Source organism: Rhinoraja longicauda, chromosome 5 (assembly GCF_053455715.1).
Source record: "Rhinoraja longicauda isolate Sanriku21f chromosome 5, sRhiLon1.1, whole genome shotgun sequence".
NCBI classification, from domain to species: Eukaryota; Metazoa; Chordata; class Chondrichthyes; order Rajiformes; family Arhynchobatidae; genus Rhinoraja; species Rhinoraja longicauda.
The window spans coordinates 3139507-3160759 of record NC_135957.1 but is presented as its reverse complement, the minus strand read 5'-3'; the positions used below and the strand labels follow the sequence as shown (position 1 = coordinate 3160759).

The window sequence follows — 21253 nt, the reverse complement described above, 5'->3', positions numbered from 1 at the left end:
GCATGCAATGCACACAGAGAGAGAGAGAGGGAGAGAGAGGGGGGTGGCTGCTGTGGACAGACGGATCTTTGCAGAGACTGGATCATTGCAATCTGATTGTGAGCGAGCGACTTAAGTTGCAGATGGGATTTCAGTGGGTGGGCTGATTGTTTTTTTTAGTTTTTTTTTTACAGAAGATGCGACCTTGCATTGTGCAAAGCAAAGCAGCCGAGGTCTTGAAGCGTGGGTGGCCAGGCTTGATCATGGGGTTGGTGCGGGCAGCTTCCAGAGGAGTAGATGCAGATGGAGATGGAGATGGAAATGCAGATGCAGATGCAGATGGAGATGGAGATGGAGGCCAGAGAGACAAGGTGTGGTCCATGTGGCCGGGGAGAGATGGTCCACCTGTCCAGAGACCCTTGTCCCCACTGGAGAGAGTCAGCAGCCTGATCCCACACCAGATGCTGCCCAGGGAGGTGCTGGGATGGAGCTTGCAAGAGGAGGAGCAGATGGTTGGAGATGACATCCCCAGGCATGGCCAACAGGTCCTGCAATCAATGCCCCTTCAACACGGGGACCTGGTGCTGGCCGAGTTCCGCAGGAGGCACCGCCTGGAGCTGCAGAAGATGTTCCTGCTGGCCCCGGGAGGGGAGATGCACTCCAGGTGGGGCATGCTCTCCCACCAGGAGGTCCTGGGGCATCTCCCGGGGCAGGTCTTCAGGACGTCCACCGGCGCCGATATGGTCCTCAGGAGGCCAACTCTGGAGGAGTTCGTGCTGCTCATGAGGAGGGGCCCAGCCATTTCCTACCCAAAAGTATGGTCAACCTTTTAGCATCTTGTTAGACAGAGCTCTAGGGGGCCAGAGGAATCAATGGGTATGGGGAGAAGGAGGAATCAAGGGGTATTGGGGAGAAGGGGGAATCAAGGAGTATGGGGAGAAGGAGGAATCAAGGGGTATGGGGAGAAGGAGGAATCAAGGGGTATGGGGAGAAGGAGGAATCAAGGGGTATGGGGTGAAGGAGGAATCAAGGGGTATGGGGAGAAGGAGGAATCAAGGGGTATGGGGAGAAGGAGGAATCAAGGGGTAGGGGGAGAAGGAGGAATCAATGGGTATGGGGAGAAGGAGGAATCAAGGGGTATGGGGTGAAGGAGGAATCAAGGGGTAGGGGGAGAAGGAGGAATCAAGGGGTATGGGGAGAAGGAGGAATCAAGGAGCATGGGGAGAAGGCAGGCGCGGGTTACTGATTGTAGATGATCAGCCATGATCACAGTCAATGGCCAAATGGCCTCCTCCTGCACCTATTTTCTCTTTTTCTATATATCTTCATCATGAACTTTTTTTTAAAAGTCAAACGATAAAAGGGTCAGGCAGCATCTACCCCTTATTCTTAAACTGTGGCCCCTGGTTCTGGACTCCCCAAACATTGGGAACATGTTTCCTGCCTCTAACGTGTCCAACCCCAAAGCAAGTTGAGCCGGATGGCCTGTTTCCACGCTGTGTGACTCTATGCCTCTGCTTCTTCAAGGATGCCACCACCATGTTGATGATGATGGATGTTGGTGATGGGGACTCTGTCTTAGAGTCTGGTTCTGGCTCGGGAGCAATGACGCTCTTCCTATCCCGTGCAGGTATGATATGAAACGTATAAGATTATTAAGGGGTTGGACACGTTAGAGGCAGGAAACATGTTCCCAATGTTGGGGGGGTCCAGAACCAGGGGCCACAGTTTAAGAATAAGGGGTAGGCCATTTAGAACTGAGACGAAGAAAAGCCTTTTCAGTCAGAGAGTTGTCAATCTGTGGAATTCTCTGCCTCAGAAGGCAGTGGAGGCCAATTCTCTGAATGCATTCAAGAGAGAGCTGGATAGAACTCTTAAGGATAGCGGGGTCAGGGGGTATGGGGAGAAGGCAGGAACGGGGTACTGATTGAGAATGATCAGCCTTGATCACATTGAATGGCGGTGCTGGCTCAAAGGACCGATTGGCCTCCTCCTGCACCTATTGTCTATTGAAATGGGATCCTTGATAAGTGAACTACTTTCAATGCTGGTGTACGGGGTAATCACCGGTCGGCACGGACTCAGTGGGTTGAAGGGCTTGTTTCCACACTGTATCTCCAAAGTAAAGTCTCAATGAAATATTGAATAGTTTTTATTTTCCCCTCATCTCTAAGTTTGCCATTGATGAATAAGCGAGTTTGGTATCTCGCTTCTTCGGACTTCTGAAGAAGGGTCTCGACCCGAAACGTCACCCATTCCTTCTCTCCTAGATGCTGCCTGACCCGCTGAGTTACTCCAGCATTTTGTGATACCTTCCTCTTTCATTCATTTGCTCTATATCTCTATACATCACCATCTATATCTCTCGTTTCCCTTTCCCCTGACTTCCAGTCTGAAGAAGGGTCTCGACCCAAAACGTCACCCATTCCTTCTCTCCCGAGATGCTGCCTGACCCGCTGAGTTACTCCAGCATTTTGTGTCTACCTTCGATTGAAACCAGCGTCTGCAGTTTTTTATCCGAGAGTTTGAAGGGAGGTTGGCAGAAACAGTTTCCCGTTGTGACTGTCAAACACACTCTGCATCCACTTACTCAAGTGAGACACGCTACTGCCACTGCCCAAACTTGCACAAATGCCCATGGCTTTGCCCAGTAATGTACAAAATAAAATAAATAACAAAGTCAATCATATGTTAATTCAAATAGGGTCCTGTAAGCATGGCCAGTACATACAAGTTACAATGCAAATTAAAATGGTGCAAGTATATTGAACTCATTTATACAATCACAAGATTATAACAGAAAATTAGAATGTCAAATCTATCTCTATACTAAAACTCTCGTTTGTTTGTTTGTTTGTTCGTGAACTACAGCCAAAACGGTACACGATAGCGTGACAATTTTAGGCCCACCTTACTCACCGTCGTCCCTTTGGTGCTAATGGAAGAAGTTTCATTGAAATCGGTGTTATATTTTTAAAGATATTCACATTTTAAAGTTTAAATCTATCTCCTAGAGAGGGGGGGAGAGGGAGGGGGGGGGAGGAGGGAGGATATGGGGGTTTGAGGGGGATGGAGTGGGGGGAAGGGGGAGGAGAGGAGAGAGGGGGGAGAGGGGAGGGGGAGTGGGGGAGGAGAGGAGAGGAGAGGGTGCTACACCAATGCAGGAGAGGTTTGGGCCTACTTGGTCTAGCACTGATTAAAATGATCCAATGTATTGGGAATCAGAAGAGACATGATTAGTCAGGAGACTTGTGACTAGGTTTTGTACGACACAACTTTACTGACACATGTACATGCAGAACTCATTCAGAAGTCTATTGATAGTTATAGAAATCATACATTTCATTTCATTCTCGCCCCCAAACAAACACAATAAACAACGCTTATTATTCATCGTCACGATCTCGCTCACTCACCAAAGTGATCGTCGTACTTTTGTACAAATTAACCGTAAACACACCTAGTTAATAGTTTTGAAAGCAGTATTTTCTTACCTCGAAGAAGCAAAGCTGGAAAATGCGTATGAATCGCAGGTCTGTACGCACACGGCAGCTCAGCCAGCGAGAGTGTTTAGCACGAGTGACCTATGACCTGGGCAGGCGCGATCGAGATACCCAACTCGCTTATTGGTTCTATTGCTCTGCATAACAACATTTTTACATTGTTTTTAACTAATTAAATACGGAATTCATCTCTGGCCTTTATCCAACCATCTGACTATCAAAATAAACCTCACCTGTATCCACCTGTCGATTGCCAGGCTTTATCCTCCTCCTCCTCTCTTCCAGCTTTCTTCTCTCCTCCCATGACAATCAGTCTGAAGAAGGGCCCCAACCCAAAATGTCGCCTGTCCATGTTCTCCAGAGATGCCGCTGAGTTAGTCATCGATAGACACAGAATGCTGGAGTAACTCAGCGGGACAGGCAGCATCTCTGGAGATAAGGAATGGGTGACGTTTCAGGTCGAGACCCTTCTTCAGACTGATGTCAGGGAAGTGGGCAGTCCAGAGGTAAAATGTAGTCAGAGGCAATTGGGAAGGGAGAGGGGATGGAGAGAGAGGGAAAGCAAGGCCTACTTGAAGTAAGGCACTGGGCCTGTACTCCCTGGAGTTTTTGAAGGATCTCAGAACCTCAGAAACTTACCGAAGAGTGAAAGGCTCGGATAGAGTGGATGTGGAGAGGATGTTTCCACCAGTGGGAGAGTCTAGGACCAGAGGGCACAGCCTCAGAATTAAAGGACGTTCCTTTAGGAAGGAGACGAGGAGGAATTTCTTTAGTCATGAAGTTCTTAGGTGAATCTGTGGAATTAATTGAAAACAGAAGGCTGTGGAGACCAAGTCAGTGGATATTTTTAAGGCAGAGATAGATAGATTGTTGATTAGTGCATGTCAGGGGTTATGGGGAGAAGGCAGGAGAATGGGGTTAGGAGGGAGAGATAGATCGGCCATGATTGAATGGCGGAATAGACTTGATGGGCCGAATGGCCTAATTCTGCTCCTCTCATTGATGACCTGATGCAGTTTGGTTTCTGTCTCCCTCACAGTGGGACCTTCGGGACATGTATACAGTTTTGAAGTGAGGAAGGATCACCACGGGAGAGCTAAAAGGAATTATCAATGCTGGCGGAATGCGTATGAAGTGGCCCGTCAGAAAGAGTGGCTGGATAACGTGGACTTCATTAACAAAGACGTTGCATTGGCCACTGAAGATATCCAGGGAAAGATGTTTGATGCTGTAAGTCACCGTTTATTATTGCAACAGTCACATACAGTGCCCTCCATATTGTTTGGGGCAAAGACCCATCATTTATTTATTTGCCTCTGTACTCCACAATTTGAGATTTGTACTAGAAAAAAAATCACATGTGGTTAAAGTGCACATTGTCAGGTTTTATTAAAGGCCACTTTTATACATTTTGGTTTCACCATGTAGAAATTACAGCAGTGTTTATACATAGTCCCCCCATTTCAGGGCACCATAATGTTTGGGACACAGCAATGTCATGTAAATGAAAGTAGTCGTGTTTAGTATTTTGTTGCATATCCTTTGCAAGTGATGACTGCTTGAAGTCTGTGATTCTTGGACATCACCAGTTGCTGGGTGTCTTCTCTGGTGATGCTCTGCCAGGCCTGTATTGCAGCCGTCTTTAGCTTGTGCTTGTTTTGGGGGCTAGTCCCCTTCAGTTTTCTCTTCAGCATATAAAAGGCATGCTCAATTGGGTTCAGATCAGGTGATTGACTTGGCCACTCAAGAATTGACCATTTATGAGCTTTGAAAAACTCCTTTGTTGCTTTAGCAGTATGTTTGGGATCATTGTCTTGCTGTAGAATGAACCGCCGGCCAATGAGTTTTGAGGCATTTGTTTGAACTTCAGCAGATAGGATGTGTCTAAACACTTCAGAATTCATTATGCTACTACCATCAGCAGTTGTATCATCAATGAAGATAAGTGAGCCAGTACCTTCAGCAGCCATTCATGCCCAGGCCATAACACCCCCACCACCGTGTTTCACAGATGAGGTGGTATGCTTTGGATCTTGGGCAGTTCCATCTCTCCTCCATACTTTGCTCTTGCCATCACTCTGATATAAGTTAATCTTCGTCTCATCTGTCCACAAGACCTTTTTCCAGAACTCGTTTAAGTACTTCTTGGCAAACTGTAACCTGGCCATCCTATTTTTGCGGCTAACCAATGGTTTGCAACTTGCAGTGTAGCCTCTGTATTTCTGTTCATGAAGTCTTCTGCAGACAGTGGTCATTGATAAATCCACACCTGACTCCTGAAGAGTGTTTCTGATCTGTCGGACAGGTGTTTGGGGATTTTTCTTTATTATAGAGAGAATTCTTCTGTCATCAGCTGTGGAGGTCTTCCTTGGCCTGCCAGTCCCTTTGTGATTAGTGAGCTCACCAGTGCTCTCTTTCTTCTTAATGATGTTCTAAACAGTTGATTTTGGTAAGCCTAGGGTTTGGCTGGTGTCTCTAACAGTTTTATTCTTGTTTCTCAGTCTCATAATGGCTTCTTTGACTTTCATTGGCACAACTTTGGTCCTCATGTTGATAAACAGCAATAAAAGTTTCCAAAGGTGATGGAAAGACTGGAGGAAAGACTAGGTGCTGAGAGCTCTCTTATACCTGCATTAAGGAGGCATGTAAACACACCTGAGCAATTACAAACGCCTGTGAAGCCATGCGTCCCAAACATTATGGTGCCCTGAAATGGGGGGGACTATGTATAAACACAGCTGTAATTTCTATATGGTGAAACCAAAATGTATAAAAATGGCCTTTATTAAAATCTGACAATGTGCACTTTAACCACATGTGATTTTTTTTCTATTACAAATCTCAAATTGTGGAGTACAGAGGCAAATAAATAAATGATGGGTCTTTGTCCCAAACATTATGGAGGGCACTGTATATGGTTATAGATCAAAATACTTCCCTTTGGCCCTTCTTTGTTCCAAAGGCCAAGGATTTGTAAGCTAAGAATTCTCAAGCATGCAACTTTACCTTTGTACATGTTATTTTATTTTATATTCATAGCTAAAGATACAGTGTGGAAACAGGCCCTTCGGCCCACCAAGTCCGCGCTGACCAGCAGTCACACGACATGCTCGGGACAATTTACAACTTTACTGAAGCCAATTAACTGGCATGACAAACCTGCATGTCTTTGGAGTGTGGGGGGAAACCGGAGCACCCGGAGAAAACCCACGCAGACACAGGGAGAAGGTGCGAACTCCTTAAAGACGGTACCCGTAGTTAGGATGGAAGCCAAGGTCCTGACGCTGTGCGGCAGCAACTCTACTGATGCACCACCGTGTCTTTAGTTTCCTCCTGTTAAACTGGTCACTCTCTTTGTCCTATCTCTAACGTGACACCTACAACTCCACACACTGACCTTGGCTGAACCACCAGTTTGAACAATTTTATTAGACTTCATCACAGCCAAAGTGCCATTTGCTTCTCTTGTGCTGTACAATATCAGAGGCTTTGGGGCGGTCATGGTGGCGCAGCGGTAGAGTTGCTGCCCAGTTGGTGACCTGGGTTCCATCCCAACTACGGGTGCTGTCCCTACGGAGTTTGTACGTTCTCCATAAAGACAAATGTGGGTCCCTTGAAGGCAGAAACAAATGAAATTATTATGGGAAATGGCAGAAGAGTTGAACAGGTACTTCGGATCTGTCTTCACTAAGGAAGACACAAACAATCTCCCAGATGTACTGGAGGACAGAGGATCTAGGGAGACAGAGGAACTGAACGAAATTTGCATTAGGCGAGAAATAGTATTCGGTAGACTGATGGGACTGAAGGATGATAAATCCCCTGGGCCTGATGGTCTGCATCCCAGGGTACTCAGGGACATGGCTCTAGAAATCATGGACGCATTCGTGATAATTTTCTAATGTTCAATAGATTCAGGATCAGTTCCTGTGGATTGGAGGATAGCTAATGTAATCCCACTTTTCAAGAAAGGAGCGAGAGAGAAAAAGGGGAATTACAGACCAGTTAGCCTGACATCGGTGGTGGGAAAGATGCTGGAGTCAATTATTAAAGAGGTAATAACGGTGCATTTGGATAGCAGTAAAAGGATAAGTCCAAGTCAGCGTGGATTTATGAAGGGGAAATCCTGCTTGACTAATCTTCTGGAACTTTTTGAGGATGTGACAAGTAAAATGGATGAAGGGGAGCCAGTGGATGTAGTGCATCTAGACTTTCAGAAAGCCTTTGATAAGATCCCACACGGGGGATTGGTGACTAAAATTAGAGCACATGGTATTGGGGGTAGGGTGTTGACATGGATAGAGAATTGGTTGGCAGACAGGAAGTAAAGAGTAGGAATAAACGGGTCCTTTTCAGAATGGCAGGCCGTGGCGAATGGAGTGCCGCAAGGCTCGGTGCTGTGGCCGCAACTGTTTACAATATATGTTAATGATTTGGAGAATGGAATTAGAAGTAACACTAGCGAGTTTGCAGATAATACAAAGCTGGGTGGCAATGTGAACTGCGAAGAGGATGTTAGGAGGTTGCAGGGTGACTTGAGTGAGTGGGCAGATGCAGTATAATGTAGATAAATGTGAGGTTATCCACTTTTGCAGCAAAAACAAGGAGGCAGATTATTATCTCAATGGTGTCAGATTAGGTAAAGGGGAAGTGCAACGAGACCTTGGTGTCCTTGTGCACCAGTCACTGAATGTAAGCATGCAGGTACAGCAGGCAGTGAAGAAAGCTAATGGCATGTTGGCCTTCATAACACGAGGATTTGAGTATTGGAGCAAAGAGGTCATTCTGCAGTTGTATAGGGCCCTGGTGAGACCACATCTGGAGTACTGTGTGCAGTTTTGGTCTACTAATTTGAGGAAGGACATCCTTGCTATTGAGGCAGTGCAGCGTAGGTTCACGAGGTTAATCCCTGGGATGGAGGGACTGTCACATGAGGAAAGATTGGAAAGACTGGGCTTGTATTCACTGGAGTTTAGAAGGATAAGAGGGGATCTTATAGAGACATATACAATTATAAAAGGACTGGACAAGCTAGATGCTGGAAAAATGTTCCCAATGTTGGGGGAGTCCAGAACCAGGGGCCACAGTCTAAGAATAAAGGGGAGGCCATTTAAAACTGAGGTGAGAAGAAACTTTTTCACCCAGAGAGTTGTGAATTTGTGGAATTCTCTGCCACAGAGGGCAGTGGAGGACAAATCACTGGATGAATTTAAAAGGGAGTTAGATAGAGCTCTAGGGGCTAGTGGAATCAAGGGATATGGGGAGAAGGCAGGCACGGGTTACTGATTGTGGATGATCAGCCATGATCACAATGAATGGCGTTGCTGGCTCGAAGGGCCAAATGGTCTCCTGTTGCACCTATTTTCTATGTTTCCCCGTGACCTGCGTGGGTTTTCTCCGAGATCTTCGGTTTCCTCCCACACTCCAATGACGTGCAGGTTTGTAGGTTAATTGGCTTGGTAAATGTAAAAATTGTCCCTAGTGGGTGAAGGATAGTGTTAGTGTGTGGGGATCGCTGGTCGGCACGGACCCGGTGGGCCGAAGGGCCTGTTTCCATGCTGTATCGCTAAACTAAACTAAAGTTTCCATGTTGAATTGAATCCTCTATGTCTTCCCATTCTTCTGACTGGATCTTCAGGTGAATTGAAATGCATTTTAAACGTCCCATCTTTTTGCATCTTTGCAGATTAGTTTGGATATGCTGAGCCCACAGCTGGCATTACCTGTCATCCACGCTCACCTCAAGCAAGGTGGGGTGTGTGCAGTGTATCTCGCAAAGTAAGTGCAGAAACATTACACCCTTTTTACTGCCATTATTCCTACGAGAATAACATGAGAGGAATAGATCGGGTAGATGCACACAGTCTCTTTCCCAGAGTAGGGGAATCGAGGACCAGAGGACACAGTTTCAAGGTGAAGGGGAAAAGATTTAATAGGAATCCGAGGGGTGACTTTTTCACACAGAGGGTGGTGGGTGTATGGAACAAGCTGCCACAGGAGGTGGTTGAGGCTGGGACTATCCCATCTTTTAAGAAACAGTTAGACCCAGGTTCATGGATAGGACAGGTTTGGAGGGATATGGACCAAACGCAGGCAAGTGGGACTAGGGTAGCTGGGACATTGTTGGCCGATGTGGCCGAGTTGGGCTGAAGGGCCTGTTTCCACACTGTATCACTCTGTGACTCTATGAAGGGCCTGTTTCCACACTGTATCACTCTGTGACTCTATGAAGGGCCTGTTTCCACACTGTATCACTCTGTGACTCTATGAAGGGCCTGTTTCCACACTGTATCACTCTGTGACTCTATGAAGGGCCTGTTTCCACACTGTATCACTCTGTGACTCTATGAAGGGCCTGTTTCCACACTGTATCACTCTATGAAGGGCCTGTTTCCACACTGTATCACTCTGTGACTATGAGGAAGAAATAATTTGCATTTCTATCATGCTTTTAAATCGCAAGATTCTCAGAATATATTACAAAAAATTGTTTTTAAAATGTGGTCATCATTAAAATGGTGAATAAAGCATGGGGAATAAGGTAATAGGTAATGTAATACCATCACTTCACGCACTGATACAATCTGTAATATTCGATGGAACATTCAGAGGGTGAGGGGAGACTTGGTAGAAGTAAATAAAATGATGGGAGGCATAGATAGTGGAGACACTCACACCATTTTCCTCCCAGGTAGAAATGTTCAGATGCACAGAGTCTCTTGCCCAGAGTAGGGGAATTGAGGATCAGAGGACATAGGTTCAAGGTGAAGCGGAAAAGATTTATTAGGAATCCGAGGGGTAACTTTTCCACACAGAGGGTGGTGGGTGTATGGAACAAGCTGCCAGTGGAGGTAGTTGAGGCTGGGACTATCCCATCGTTTAAGAAACAGTTAGACAGGTACATGGATAGGACAGGTTTGGAGGGATATGGACCAAGCGCAGGCAGGTGGGACTAGTGTAGCGGGTGTGGGCGAGTTGGGCTGAAGGGCCTGTTTCCACACTGTATCACTCTATGACTGGAGGACATAGCTATGAGGTGAGAAGAGGAAAGTTGACCTTGCGGGGCAAGTTTTTTTACACAGAGTGGAGAGGGCCCAGAATGCCTTGCCAGAGGCAGATACAGAGATTGATCAGCCACGATCACATTGAATGGCGGTGCTGGCGCGAGGGGCCGAATGGCCTACTCCTGCACCTATTGTCTATTGTCTATTGTCTACAGTGGTGGCATTTAAGAGGCTTTTGGACAGGCACACGGAAGTGCAGGGAATGGAGGGATCTGGATCACGTGCAGGCAGATGAGATTGGTTTGACCTGGCATCGAGCTCGGCACAGACATTTGTGTGCTGTTCCTGTTCTGCACTGTTCTATGGTGACGGCGGTCACGGTGGCGCAGCGGTAGAGTTGCTGCCTGACAGCGAATGCAGCGCCGGAGACCCGGGTTCCATCCCGACTACGGGTGCCGTCTGTACGGAGTTTGTTCGTTCTCCCCGTGACCTGCGTGGGTTTTCTCCAAGATCTTCGGTTTCCTCCCACACTCCAAAGACGTGCAGGTTTATAGGTTAATTGGCTTGGTAAATGTAAAAATTGTCCCCAGTGTGTGTAGGATAGTGTTAGTGTGCGGGGATCGCTGGGCGGCGCGGACCCGGTGGGCCGAAGGGCCTGTTTCCACTCCGTCTAAACTATAATATGCTGGTAAATGGGTTTATTTGAAGGGGTGCCTGTATGTCAGTGTGGACACAGTGGTCTGGAGAGCCTGTCTCTATGCTGGAAATAGACACAAACAGCTGGAGTAACTCAGCGGGACAGGCAGCATCTCTGGAGAGACTGAATGGGTGATGCTTCGTGTCGAGACCTTTCTTCAGACCTGAAACATCACCTATTCCTTCTCTCCAGAGATGCTGCCTGACCCGCTGAGTTACTCCAGCACTCTGTGTCTATCTTCGGTTTAAACCAGCACCTGCAGTTCCTTTCCTGCCCTGTTTCTGTGCTGTATGATGTTGGCTTCACCATATCTTTGGACTTTATACTGCAAAGGCTATGAATCTATGCATGTTAATGTTAATGCGTAGAACACAGAACAGTACAGCACAGGAACAGCCCCATCGACCCCACAATGTCTGTGCTGAACATGATGCCAAGAACAATCCTTAGTTGCCTGCACATAATCCATATCCTTGTCTATCCAGGAAAAGAAAATGCAGATGCTGGCTTAAATCGAAGGTAGACACAAGGTGCTGGAGTAACTCAGCGGGACAGGCAGCATCTCTGGAGAGAAGGAATGGGTGACGTTTTAGGTCAAGACCCTTCAACAGACTGAAAGAAGGGTCTCCACCTGAAACGTCACCCATTCCTTCTCTCCCGAGATGCTGCCTGACCCGCTGAGTTACTCCAGCATTTTGTGTCTGCCTCCTTGTATATCCATATGCCTATCTAAAACTCTATTAAATGGCACTATCGTATCTGCCTGCACCACCTCCTCTGGCAGTGCATTCCGGACACTCACTAGACTCGTTGTAAAATAAACTTTCAGTCTGAAGAAGGGTCTCTACCCGAAACACCACCCATTCCTTCTCTCTCTCCAGAGATGCTGCCTGTCCCGCTGAGTTACTCCAGCATTTTGTGTCTCTCTCCAGATATGCTGCCTGTCCCGCTGAGTTACTCCAGCATTTTGTGTCTTTCTCCAGAGATGCTGCCTGTCCCGCTGAGTTACTCCAGCATTTTGTGTCTTTCTCCAGAGATGCTGCTTGTCCCGCTGAGTTACTCCAGCATTTTGTGCCTATCTTTGACTGTCCGCCCTATCTTTGCCTCTGATAATTCTATATTCTTTTTTTTAGCTAAAGGTGCTCCACAAATTAATTTATTGATAGAGGAATGAGCAACTCATCGTGATTGTATGGTTTTGTTGTAGTTTAGTTTATTGTCCCGTGTACAGTGAAAAGCTTTTTTTATTGAGTACTAACCAGTCAGCGGAAAGACAATACACGATTTCAAGCAAGCTGGCCACAGTGTACCCAAGGTAGGGTGTCGACCCCAAACGTCACCCATTCCTTCTCTCCCGAGATGCTGCCTGACCCGCTGAGTTACTCCAGCATGTATGATACCTTCAATTTAAACCAGCATCTGCAGTTTTTTTCCTACACAGTGTAACCATACAGAATAAATGGAATAACGTTTAGTGCAATATGGACTCCAGTAAAGTCCAGTTAAAGAAAGTCTGAAGTCTTCAATGAGGTGGATGGGAGGTCAGGACCACTCTCTAGTTTACTGACTGTCCCGCGGTCTAGGCTTAAGCTCAGGGGTGACCGCTCTTTTGCGGTTGCAGCTCCTAGACTGTGGAACAGCATCCCTCTCCCCATCAGAACTGCCCCCTCCATCCACTCCTTTAAGTCCAGGCTCAAAACCTATTTCTACTCCCTAGCGTTTGAGGCTCCTCTGAGGGGGCGCTGTGAACTGTTTATGTATGTGCTGTTATGTTTGTGTGCCATTGTATGTTCGTTTCTTAGTACCTGAACTGATTTATAGCACTTTGGTCAACGTGGGTTGTTTTTAAATGTGCTATACAAATAAAATTGACTTGACTTGACTAGTTGTTGGTGAGAGGATGGTTCAGTTGCCCGATAACAGCCGGGAAGAAACTGTCCCTGAATCTGGAGGTGTGCGTTTTCAAACTTCTGTACCTCTTGCCCTGATGGGAGAGGGGAGAAGAGGGAGTGACCGGGGTGAGACTGGTCCTTGATGATGCTGCTGGCCTTGCCGAGGCAGCGTGAGGTGTAGACGGAGTCAGTGGAAGGGAGGCTGGTTGGTGTGATGGTCTGGGCTGCTGGCCTTGCCGAGGCAGCGTGAGGTGTAGATGGAGTCGATGGAAGGGAGGTTGGTTGGAGTGATGGTACTCTGTGTTTTGACGGCACGACTACGGTTCGAATCCGAGTCACGGCATTGTGACGAGGCTAAGGCACGGCATTGGGAGTTGATCCTTCTGACTGGACAGCACGCAACAAAAGGCCTTTCACTGTACCTCAGCACACGTGACAATAATAAACAAAAGTGACAATAATCATTTCAATTTGTCAGGCGTCTGACAACCTTTAATGTGGTTCCAAGATACTGTATCTCTGACCAACAACAGTGCCCTACATAATGTTTGGGACAAAGACCCATCATTTATTTATTTGCCTCTGTCCTCCTCCATTTGAGATTTTGTAATAGAAAAAATCACGTGGTTAAAGTGCACATTGTCTGATTTTAATAAAGGCCATTTTTATACATTTTGGTTTCAGCATGTAGAAATTACAGCAGTGTTTATACATAGTCCCTCCCATTTCAAGGCACCATAATGTTTGGGACACAGGAATGTCATGTAAATGAAAGTAGTCGTGTTTAATATTTCGTTGCATGTCCTTTGCATGCAATGACTGCCTGAAGTCTGTGATTCATGGACATCACCAGTTGCTGGGTGTCTTCTCTGGTGATGCTCTGCCAGGCCTGTATTGCAGCCGTCTTTAGCTTATGCTTGTTTTGGGGGCTAGTCCCCTTCAGTTTTCTCTTCAGCATATAAAAGGCATGCTCAATTGGGTTCAGATTGGGTGATTGACTTGGCCACTCAAGAACTGACCATTTTTGAGCTTTGAAAAACTCCTTTGTTGCTTTAGCAGTATGTTTGGGATCATTGTCTTGCTGTAGAATGAACTGTCGGCCAATGAGTTTTGAGGCATTTGTTTGAACTTGAACATATAGGATGTGTCTATACACTTCAGAATTCATTATGCTACTACCATCAGCAGTTGTATCATTAATGAAGATAAGTGAGCCAGTACCTTCAGCAGCCATATATGCCCAGGCCATAACACTCCCATCACCGTGTTTCACAGATGAGGTGGTATGCTTTGGATCTTGGGCAGTTCCATCTCTCCTCCATACTTTGCTCTTGCCATCACTCTGATATAAGTTTTTGAACTTGAACTTGAAACCAAAAAATGTATAAAAAATACCCGTTAATAAAATCTGATAATGTGCACTTTAACCACGTGTGATTTTATTTTCCATTACAAATGGAGATGTATAAATCGAAACGTATAAGATTATGGAGATCTTATCGAAACGTATAAGATTATTAAGGGGTTGGACACGTTAGAGGCAGGAAACATGTTCCCAATGTTGGGGGAGTCCAGAACAAGGGGCCACAGTTTAAGAATAAGGGGTAGGCCATTTAGAACGGAGATGAGGAAAAACTTTTTCAGTCAGAGAGTTGTAAATCTGGAATTCTCTGCCTCAGAAGGCAGAGAATTCTCTGAATGCATTCAAGAGAGAGCTAGATAGAGCTCTTAATGATAGCGGAGTCAGCGGGTATGGGGAGAGGGCAGGAACGGGGTACTGATTGAGAATGATCAGCTATGATCACATTGAATGGCGGTGCTGGCTCGAAGGGCCGAATGGCCTCCTCCTGCACCTATTGTCTATTGTCTAAATCTCAAATTGTGGAGTACAGAGGCAAATATATAGATGACGGGTCTTTGTCCCAAACATTATGGAGGGCACTGTATTTGTAGCATAACCCAGGTGATTGATCTGCTGGAAGGGGTCCGCAGAGTGGGGCTGCCCCTCTCGTGTGAGAAGATCCTTGAAGTCGTTCACAGGAACTGGTTTGTGGCTCCTGCTTGTCGGAAGGATGGCAACACCGCCCCACGGGTGGAACCCCAAACGAACGTGGATGATCTCGAGCACGGGGAAGAAAGCGACGCGGCCCAGGATTATGGTAGAGTATGACGTTCATTAAAACATACTTCAATTCAACTCTCCACTGTTGCAAACGTTAGCAAACGAAGGTTGCTGTTCAGAATGTGCCACTCAGAAATTCCTTCCCCACTCCCGCAGTGAAAACTGTTAGATTTAAGTGTTCCCCCTGCATACCATGTACAGTACAAGCAAGGTGGCGCAGCAGTAGAGTTTCCGCCTTACAGCGAATGCAGCGCCGGAGACCCGGGTTCCATCCCCACTACGGGTGCTGTCTGTACGGAGTTTTTTAAAGATTTTTTTTTAGATTTAGAGATACAGCGCGTAAACAGGCCCTTCGGCCCACCGGGTCCGTGCCGCCCAGCGATCCCCGCACACTAACACTATCCTACACACACTAGGGACAATTTTTACATTTGCCCAGCCAATTAACCTACAAACCTGCACTTCTTTGGAGTGTGGGAGGAAACCGAAGATCTCGGAGAAAACCCACGCAGGTCACGGGGAGAACGTACAAACTCCATACAGACGGCGCCCGTAGTCAGGATCGAACCTGAGTCTCCGGCGCTGCATTCGCTGTAAGGCAGCAACTCTACCGCTGCGCTACCGTGCAGCCCTCCGTACGTTCTCCCCGTGACCTGCGTGGGTTTTCTCCGAGATCTTCGGTTTCCTCCCACACTCCAAAGACGTGCAGGTTTGCAGGTTAATTGGCTTGGTAAATGTAAAAATTGTCAAGTCATGTCAAGTTTATTTGTCACATACATATACACGATGTGCAGTGAAATGAAAGTGGCAATGCCTGCGGATTGTGCAAAAAATTTACAATTACAGCATATAAATTAAAATTAATACAAAAAAGAAAATGTAGTCCCTGGAGTTATAATAGTTAACAGTCCTGATGGCCTGTGGGAAGAAACTCCGTCTCATCCTCTCTGTTTTCACAGCGTGACAGCGGAGGCGTTTGCCTGACCGTAGCAGCTGGAACAGTCCGTTGCTGGGGTGGTAGGGGTCCCCCATAATGTTGATGGCTCTAGTGTGTGTAGGATAGTGTTAGTGTGCGGGGATCGCTGGTCGGCACGGACCCGGTGGGCCGAAGGGCCTTTTTCAGCGCTGTATCTCTAGACTAAACTAAACTGAGTATGAGGGAAGGCAAGGTTGATGCACTAAGAACTGTTTTATTCAGAGAAATTAAATGTTTGAAATCTCCATTTAGGGTGGCGCAGCGGTAGAGTTGCTGACTCACTGTGCCAGAGATCCGGGTTCAATCCTAATTTTGGGTGCTGTCAGTACGGAGTTTGCACGTTCTCCCTGTGACTGCGTGGGTTTTCTCCAGGTGCTCCGGTTTCCTCCCACATCCCAAAGACGTGCGGGTTTGTAGGTTAATTGTCTTTTGTAAATTGTCCCTAGTGTGTGCAACAGAGCTAGTTTACGGGGTGATCGCGGTACGGTGTGGTCTCGGTGGGTCGAAGGGCCTGTTTCAATAGACAATAGGTGCAGGAGGAGGCCATTCGATCCTTTGAGCCAGCACCGCCATTCAATGTGATCATGGCTGATCATTCTCAATCAGTACCCCGTTCCTGCCTTCTCCCCATACCCCCTGACTCCGCTATCCTTAAGAGCTCTATCTAGCTCTCTCTTGAAAGCATCCAGAGAATTGGCCTCCACTGCCTTCTGAGGCAGAGAATTCCACAGAGGAACAGCACCTCATATTTCGCCTGGGCAGTTTGCAACCCAGTGGCATGAACATCGACTTCTCCAACTTTAGATAGTTCCTCTGTCCCTCCCTTCCCCTCCGCCTTCCCAGATCTCCCTCTATCTTCCTGTCTCCACCTATATCCTTCCTTTGTCCCGCCCCCCTGACATCAGTCTGAAGAAGGGTCTCGACCCAAAACGTCACCCATTCCTTCTCTCCCGAGATGCTGCCTGACCTGCTGAGTTACTCCAGCATTTTGTGAATAAATCCCTTAATAATCTTATACGTTTCGATAAGATCCCCTCTCATCCTTCATCTGGGGCACTAAGTAAATGCTGAATCGGTGTAGTGCTTTCAGTCTAAGGGGATTTAGAACATGTTTTTATGTTTATAATTATGTTCTGACATATATGCATAGCCATCCATGGTTTCATTGATTGAATGGAAGATACAGCATGGAAACAGGCCCTCAGCGAACTGAGTCCAGGCCGACCATCCATCACCCCTTAAACTAGCTCTATGTTATCCCACTTTACGCATCACTTCCCACATGCTAGGAGCAATTTACCGAGGCCAATTAACCTACAAACCCACTGTATGGGGGGAAACCCAGGCGGTAAGAGGGTGAACGTACAAACTCCACACAGACAGCGCCCGAGTTCAGGATCGAAACCGGGTCTCTGGTGCTGCAAGGCAGCAGGTCTACCAAAGGTGCCAACCCTTAGAACATACATTCTGAGGAATGTACAGCCTGTTAGTTCATTCCCTGCAATCACACTTGTTGAATGAACTACAATGAATGGAGTGGCGCAGCGGTAGAGTCGCTGCCTTACAGCGCTGGAGACCCGGGTTCTATCCCAACCCGGCGATCATTTCGCTCAACACCTCCGCTCAGTCCGCCTTAACCAACCTGATCTCCCGGTGGCTCAGCACTTCAACTCCCCCTCCCATTCCCAATCTGACCTTTCTGTCCTGGGCCTCCTCCACTGTCAGAGTGAGGCCCAGCACAAATTGGAGGAGCAGCACCTCATATTTCGCTTGGGCAGCTTACACCCCAGCAGTATGAACATTGACTTCTCTAACTTCAGATAGTTCCTCTGTCCCTCTATCCCCTCCCCCTTCCCAGTTCTCCCACTAGTCTTTCTGTCTCCGACTACATTCTATCTTTGCCCCGCCCCCTCCCCTGACATCAGTCTGAAGAAGGGTCTCGACCCGAAACGTCACCCATTCCTTCTCTCCAGAGATGCTGCCTGACCCGCTGAGTTACTCCAGCATTTTGTCTACCTTCGATTTAAACCAGCATCTGCAGTTTTCTTCCCTACCCAACTTACGGAGTTTGTACGTTCTCCTCGTGACCGCATGGGTTTTCTCCGAGATCTTCGATTTCCTCCCACACTCCAAAGCCATAGAGGTTTGTAGGTTCATTGGCTTGGTATAAGTGTAAATTGTCCTTGGTGTGTGTAGGATAGTGTTAATGTGCGGGGATCGCTGGTCGGCGCGGACTCGGTGGGCCGAAGGGCCTGTTTCCGAGCTGTATCTCTAAACTAAACTAAAGAATATGTATATTGATTATTGATGGGAGGTGCCAAAATGTAACCACTAAGTGCAGACATCAGCAATAGAGAATGGATATGAATAAATCTAAACTGAGTTAATGAACTCTTATAAGGACCTGGCCTGTGGTAAATGAGATAAGTAACGTCTCGTGGTGCAGTTTGAGTTTGTGCAGTCAAGAAAGGACGAAAGTGGAGAGAAATGCACCACAGAAAACCAAGTACAACTGAGTCTTTCAGGATGGTTTGCGTAGTCTAAGAAATTAAAGGGCTAACCTTCGAGGACTTGAGCCACAGGGAGAGCTTGAGGGCCGAAGCGGCATGTTAATGTGCAGGGATCGCTGGTCGGCGCGGACCCGGTGGGCCGAAGGGCCTGTTTCCGCGCTGTATCTCTAAGCTAAACTCAAGCTAGGACTTTATTCCTTGGAATGCAGGAGAATGAGGGGTGATCTTATAGAGGTGTATAAAATCATGTGAGGAATAGATCGGGTAGACGCACAGTCTCTTGTCCAGAGTAGGGGAATCGAGGACCAGAGGACATAATAATAATATATTTTATTTTTTATTTTTTATTTTTTTATATAGCGCCTTAACACATGCACAAAGCGCTTTACAAATACAATTAACATAGAAACAAACAGACAAACAGACAAACTATCCTGACGGAAAAGCGGCGAATACTCAACGCCAGCGTCCTCTCACGTCAGGGTCCCGCAGTAGACATTAAAGAACACAAGACACACAGATACAATTTTTTACACAAAACAGCCATCACAGTGATTGCTCTAGGCATACCCTCACTGTGATGGAAGGCAAAGTCTTATCTCCTCCTCATTCTTCTCCCGTGGCGCCACGAGGCGATCGAGGCTCCCAACCCCTTGAAGCCCCCACCGGGCGATGGAAAGTCCCAGGGTCGAGCCGAGCAGGCCGATGAAAGTCCTGAGCCCCCACCGGGCGATGGAAAATGCCGCGGCCGAGCCACGCAGGGCGATGAGAGTCCTGAGCCCCCACCGGGCGATGTAAAGTGCTGCGGCTGGGCCACGCAGGGCGATGAAGGGCCTGCGGGCGGGTTGATCGTGCCTCGTGCTTCGGGGCGGTCGAAGCTGCTACGGCTGGAGCTCCCAAAAGCCGGTCGCCAGCCAGGGACCTGCAAACTCCAGATGTTGCAGTCTGAAGGGCCCACGGCCGAAACCTCCGAGATGGTAAGTCCAGGCCCTGCGACCGGAGTCTTCGAGGTCGATCCCAGCTGGAGGCCGCCGACTCCACGTTGTTAGGCCGTTGCGCGAACGGAGATACGACACGGTAAAGGTCGCATCTCCGTTGAGGAGGAGATTTAAAAAAAGGTTTCCCCCAACCCCCCCACCACCCCCCTACATACACAGAATTAAAAATAAAACAAAACGTACATTTAACATCAACAATGACAAAAAAACACCAAAAAAAAACGGAGAGACTGCCGGTGAGCCGCAGCTGCAGAACACAGCCACGCCCTTTTATGGGTTTAATGTGAGGGGGGGGGGGGGGGGGAGATTTAATAGGGATCCGAGGGGTAACTTTTTCACGCAAAGAGAGGTAGTTGAGGCTGGGACTATTGTGACGTTTTAAAAACATTTGGACGGGTACATGGATAGGACAGGTTTAGTGGGAAATGGGCCAAACACAGGCTGGTGGGACCAGTGTAGATGGGACATGTTGGCCAGTGTGGGCAAGTTGGGCCTGTTTCCACGCTGTAAAACTTTGACTCTGTGACGTGTTTTGCATTATGTGCAGGTGAAGAGGCTGATACTAGACCTTTTTGCACAGTGCCTTATGTTGCCAGACCTCATCATGAACAAGTTTCACACACAGGTAAGTCCAGTTCATGGTTTTATATTTTCCCCATATATTTTGTTCTCAAATTCTCAACTTAAAGTCATATATTTGATGCAAGTGGCCACCCCTCTTAAGACATAATAAACAATGACCAGGGAATCTACTTATATATAATATAAGAAAATAACTGCAGATGCTGGTACAAATCGAAGTTCTTTATTCACAAAATGCTGGAGTAACTCAGCAGGTCAGGCAGTATCTCGGGAGAGAAGGAATAGGTGACGTTTCGGGTCGAGACCCTTCTTCAGACTGATGGGTGACGTTTCGGGTCGAGACCCTTCTTATAGATTTGCCACTGGATTGCACTTCAAATACTACCCATTGTTCTGAAGCACTTTGGTAGATGCTTCAGATGACCAAGGTGCTTATGATTCAGAGGTTGTCTTTTTTTTAGTTTAGAGATACAGCGCGGAAATAGGCCCTTCGGCCCACCGGGTCCGCGCCGACCAGCGATCCCCGCACACCAACACTATCCTACACCCACTAGGGACAATTTTTACATTTACCAAGCCAATTAACCTACAAACCTGCACGTCTTTGGAGTGTGGGAGGAAACCGAAGATCTCGGAGAAAACCCACGTAGGTCACGGGGAGAACGTGCAAACTCCGTATAGACGGCGCCCGTAGTCGGGATGGAATCTGGGTATCCGGCGCTGCATTCGCTGTAAGGCAGCAACTCTACCGCTGCGCCACTGTGCCGCGCAAAAAACAATTTCTAAATCAATTCACAAACCATGGAAAATGTTTCACTCTGGACACTTCAAACATAGAGTGCAACACAGGAGCAGGTCCAATCGTCCACTATGTCTGTGCCAAACACGATGTTGAGCTAATCTAACCTTATCTGCTGCACAGCATCCATATGCTTCAATTTCCCTGCAAGACCACCATTTTAGTAAATAGTTCTACTTTAATTTATTCTT

At 47.2% G+C, this 21253-nt stretch overlaps 1 protein-coding gene across 4 annotated transcripts in view; it reads left to right on the top strand.

The window, feature by feature from the left end:
• The window catches only part of trmt61b (tRNA methyltransferase 61B), a 22844-nt gene continuing 1591 nt past the window's right edge, over positions 1–21253 (top strand). The window contains exons 1-7 of one of the 4 annotated variants that reach the window (XR_013547235.1): positions 1–794; positions 1507–1609; positions 4522–4712; positions 9169–9260; positions 15029–15234; positions 16426–16576; positions 20229–20306. Coding sequence is in view for 3 of the 4 variants with exons in the window: in XM_078398789.1 (XP_078254915.1) it covers positions 177–794; positions 1507–1609; positions 4522–4712; positions 9169–9260; positions 15029–15234; positions 16426–16526 (1311 nt within the window). In the remaining variant the exon portion in view is untranslated. Of the gene's footprint in view, positions 795–1506; positions 1610–4521; positions 4713–9168; positions 9261–15028; positions 15240–16425; positions 16813–20228; positions 20307–21253 lie in introns of those variants that run through there. The other 3 variants (XM_078398788.1, XM_078398790.1, XM_078398789.1) reach the window with 3 other exon arrangements.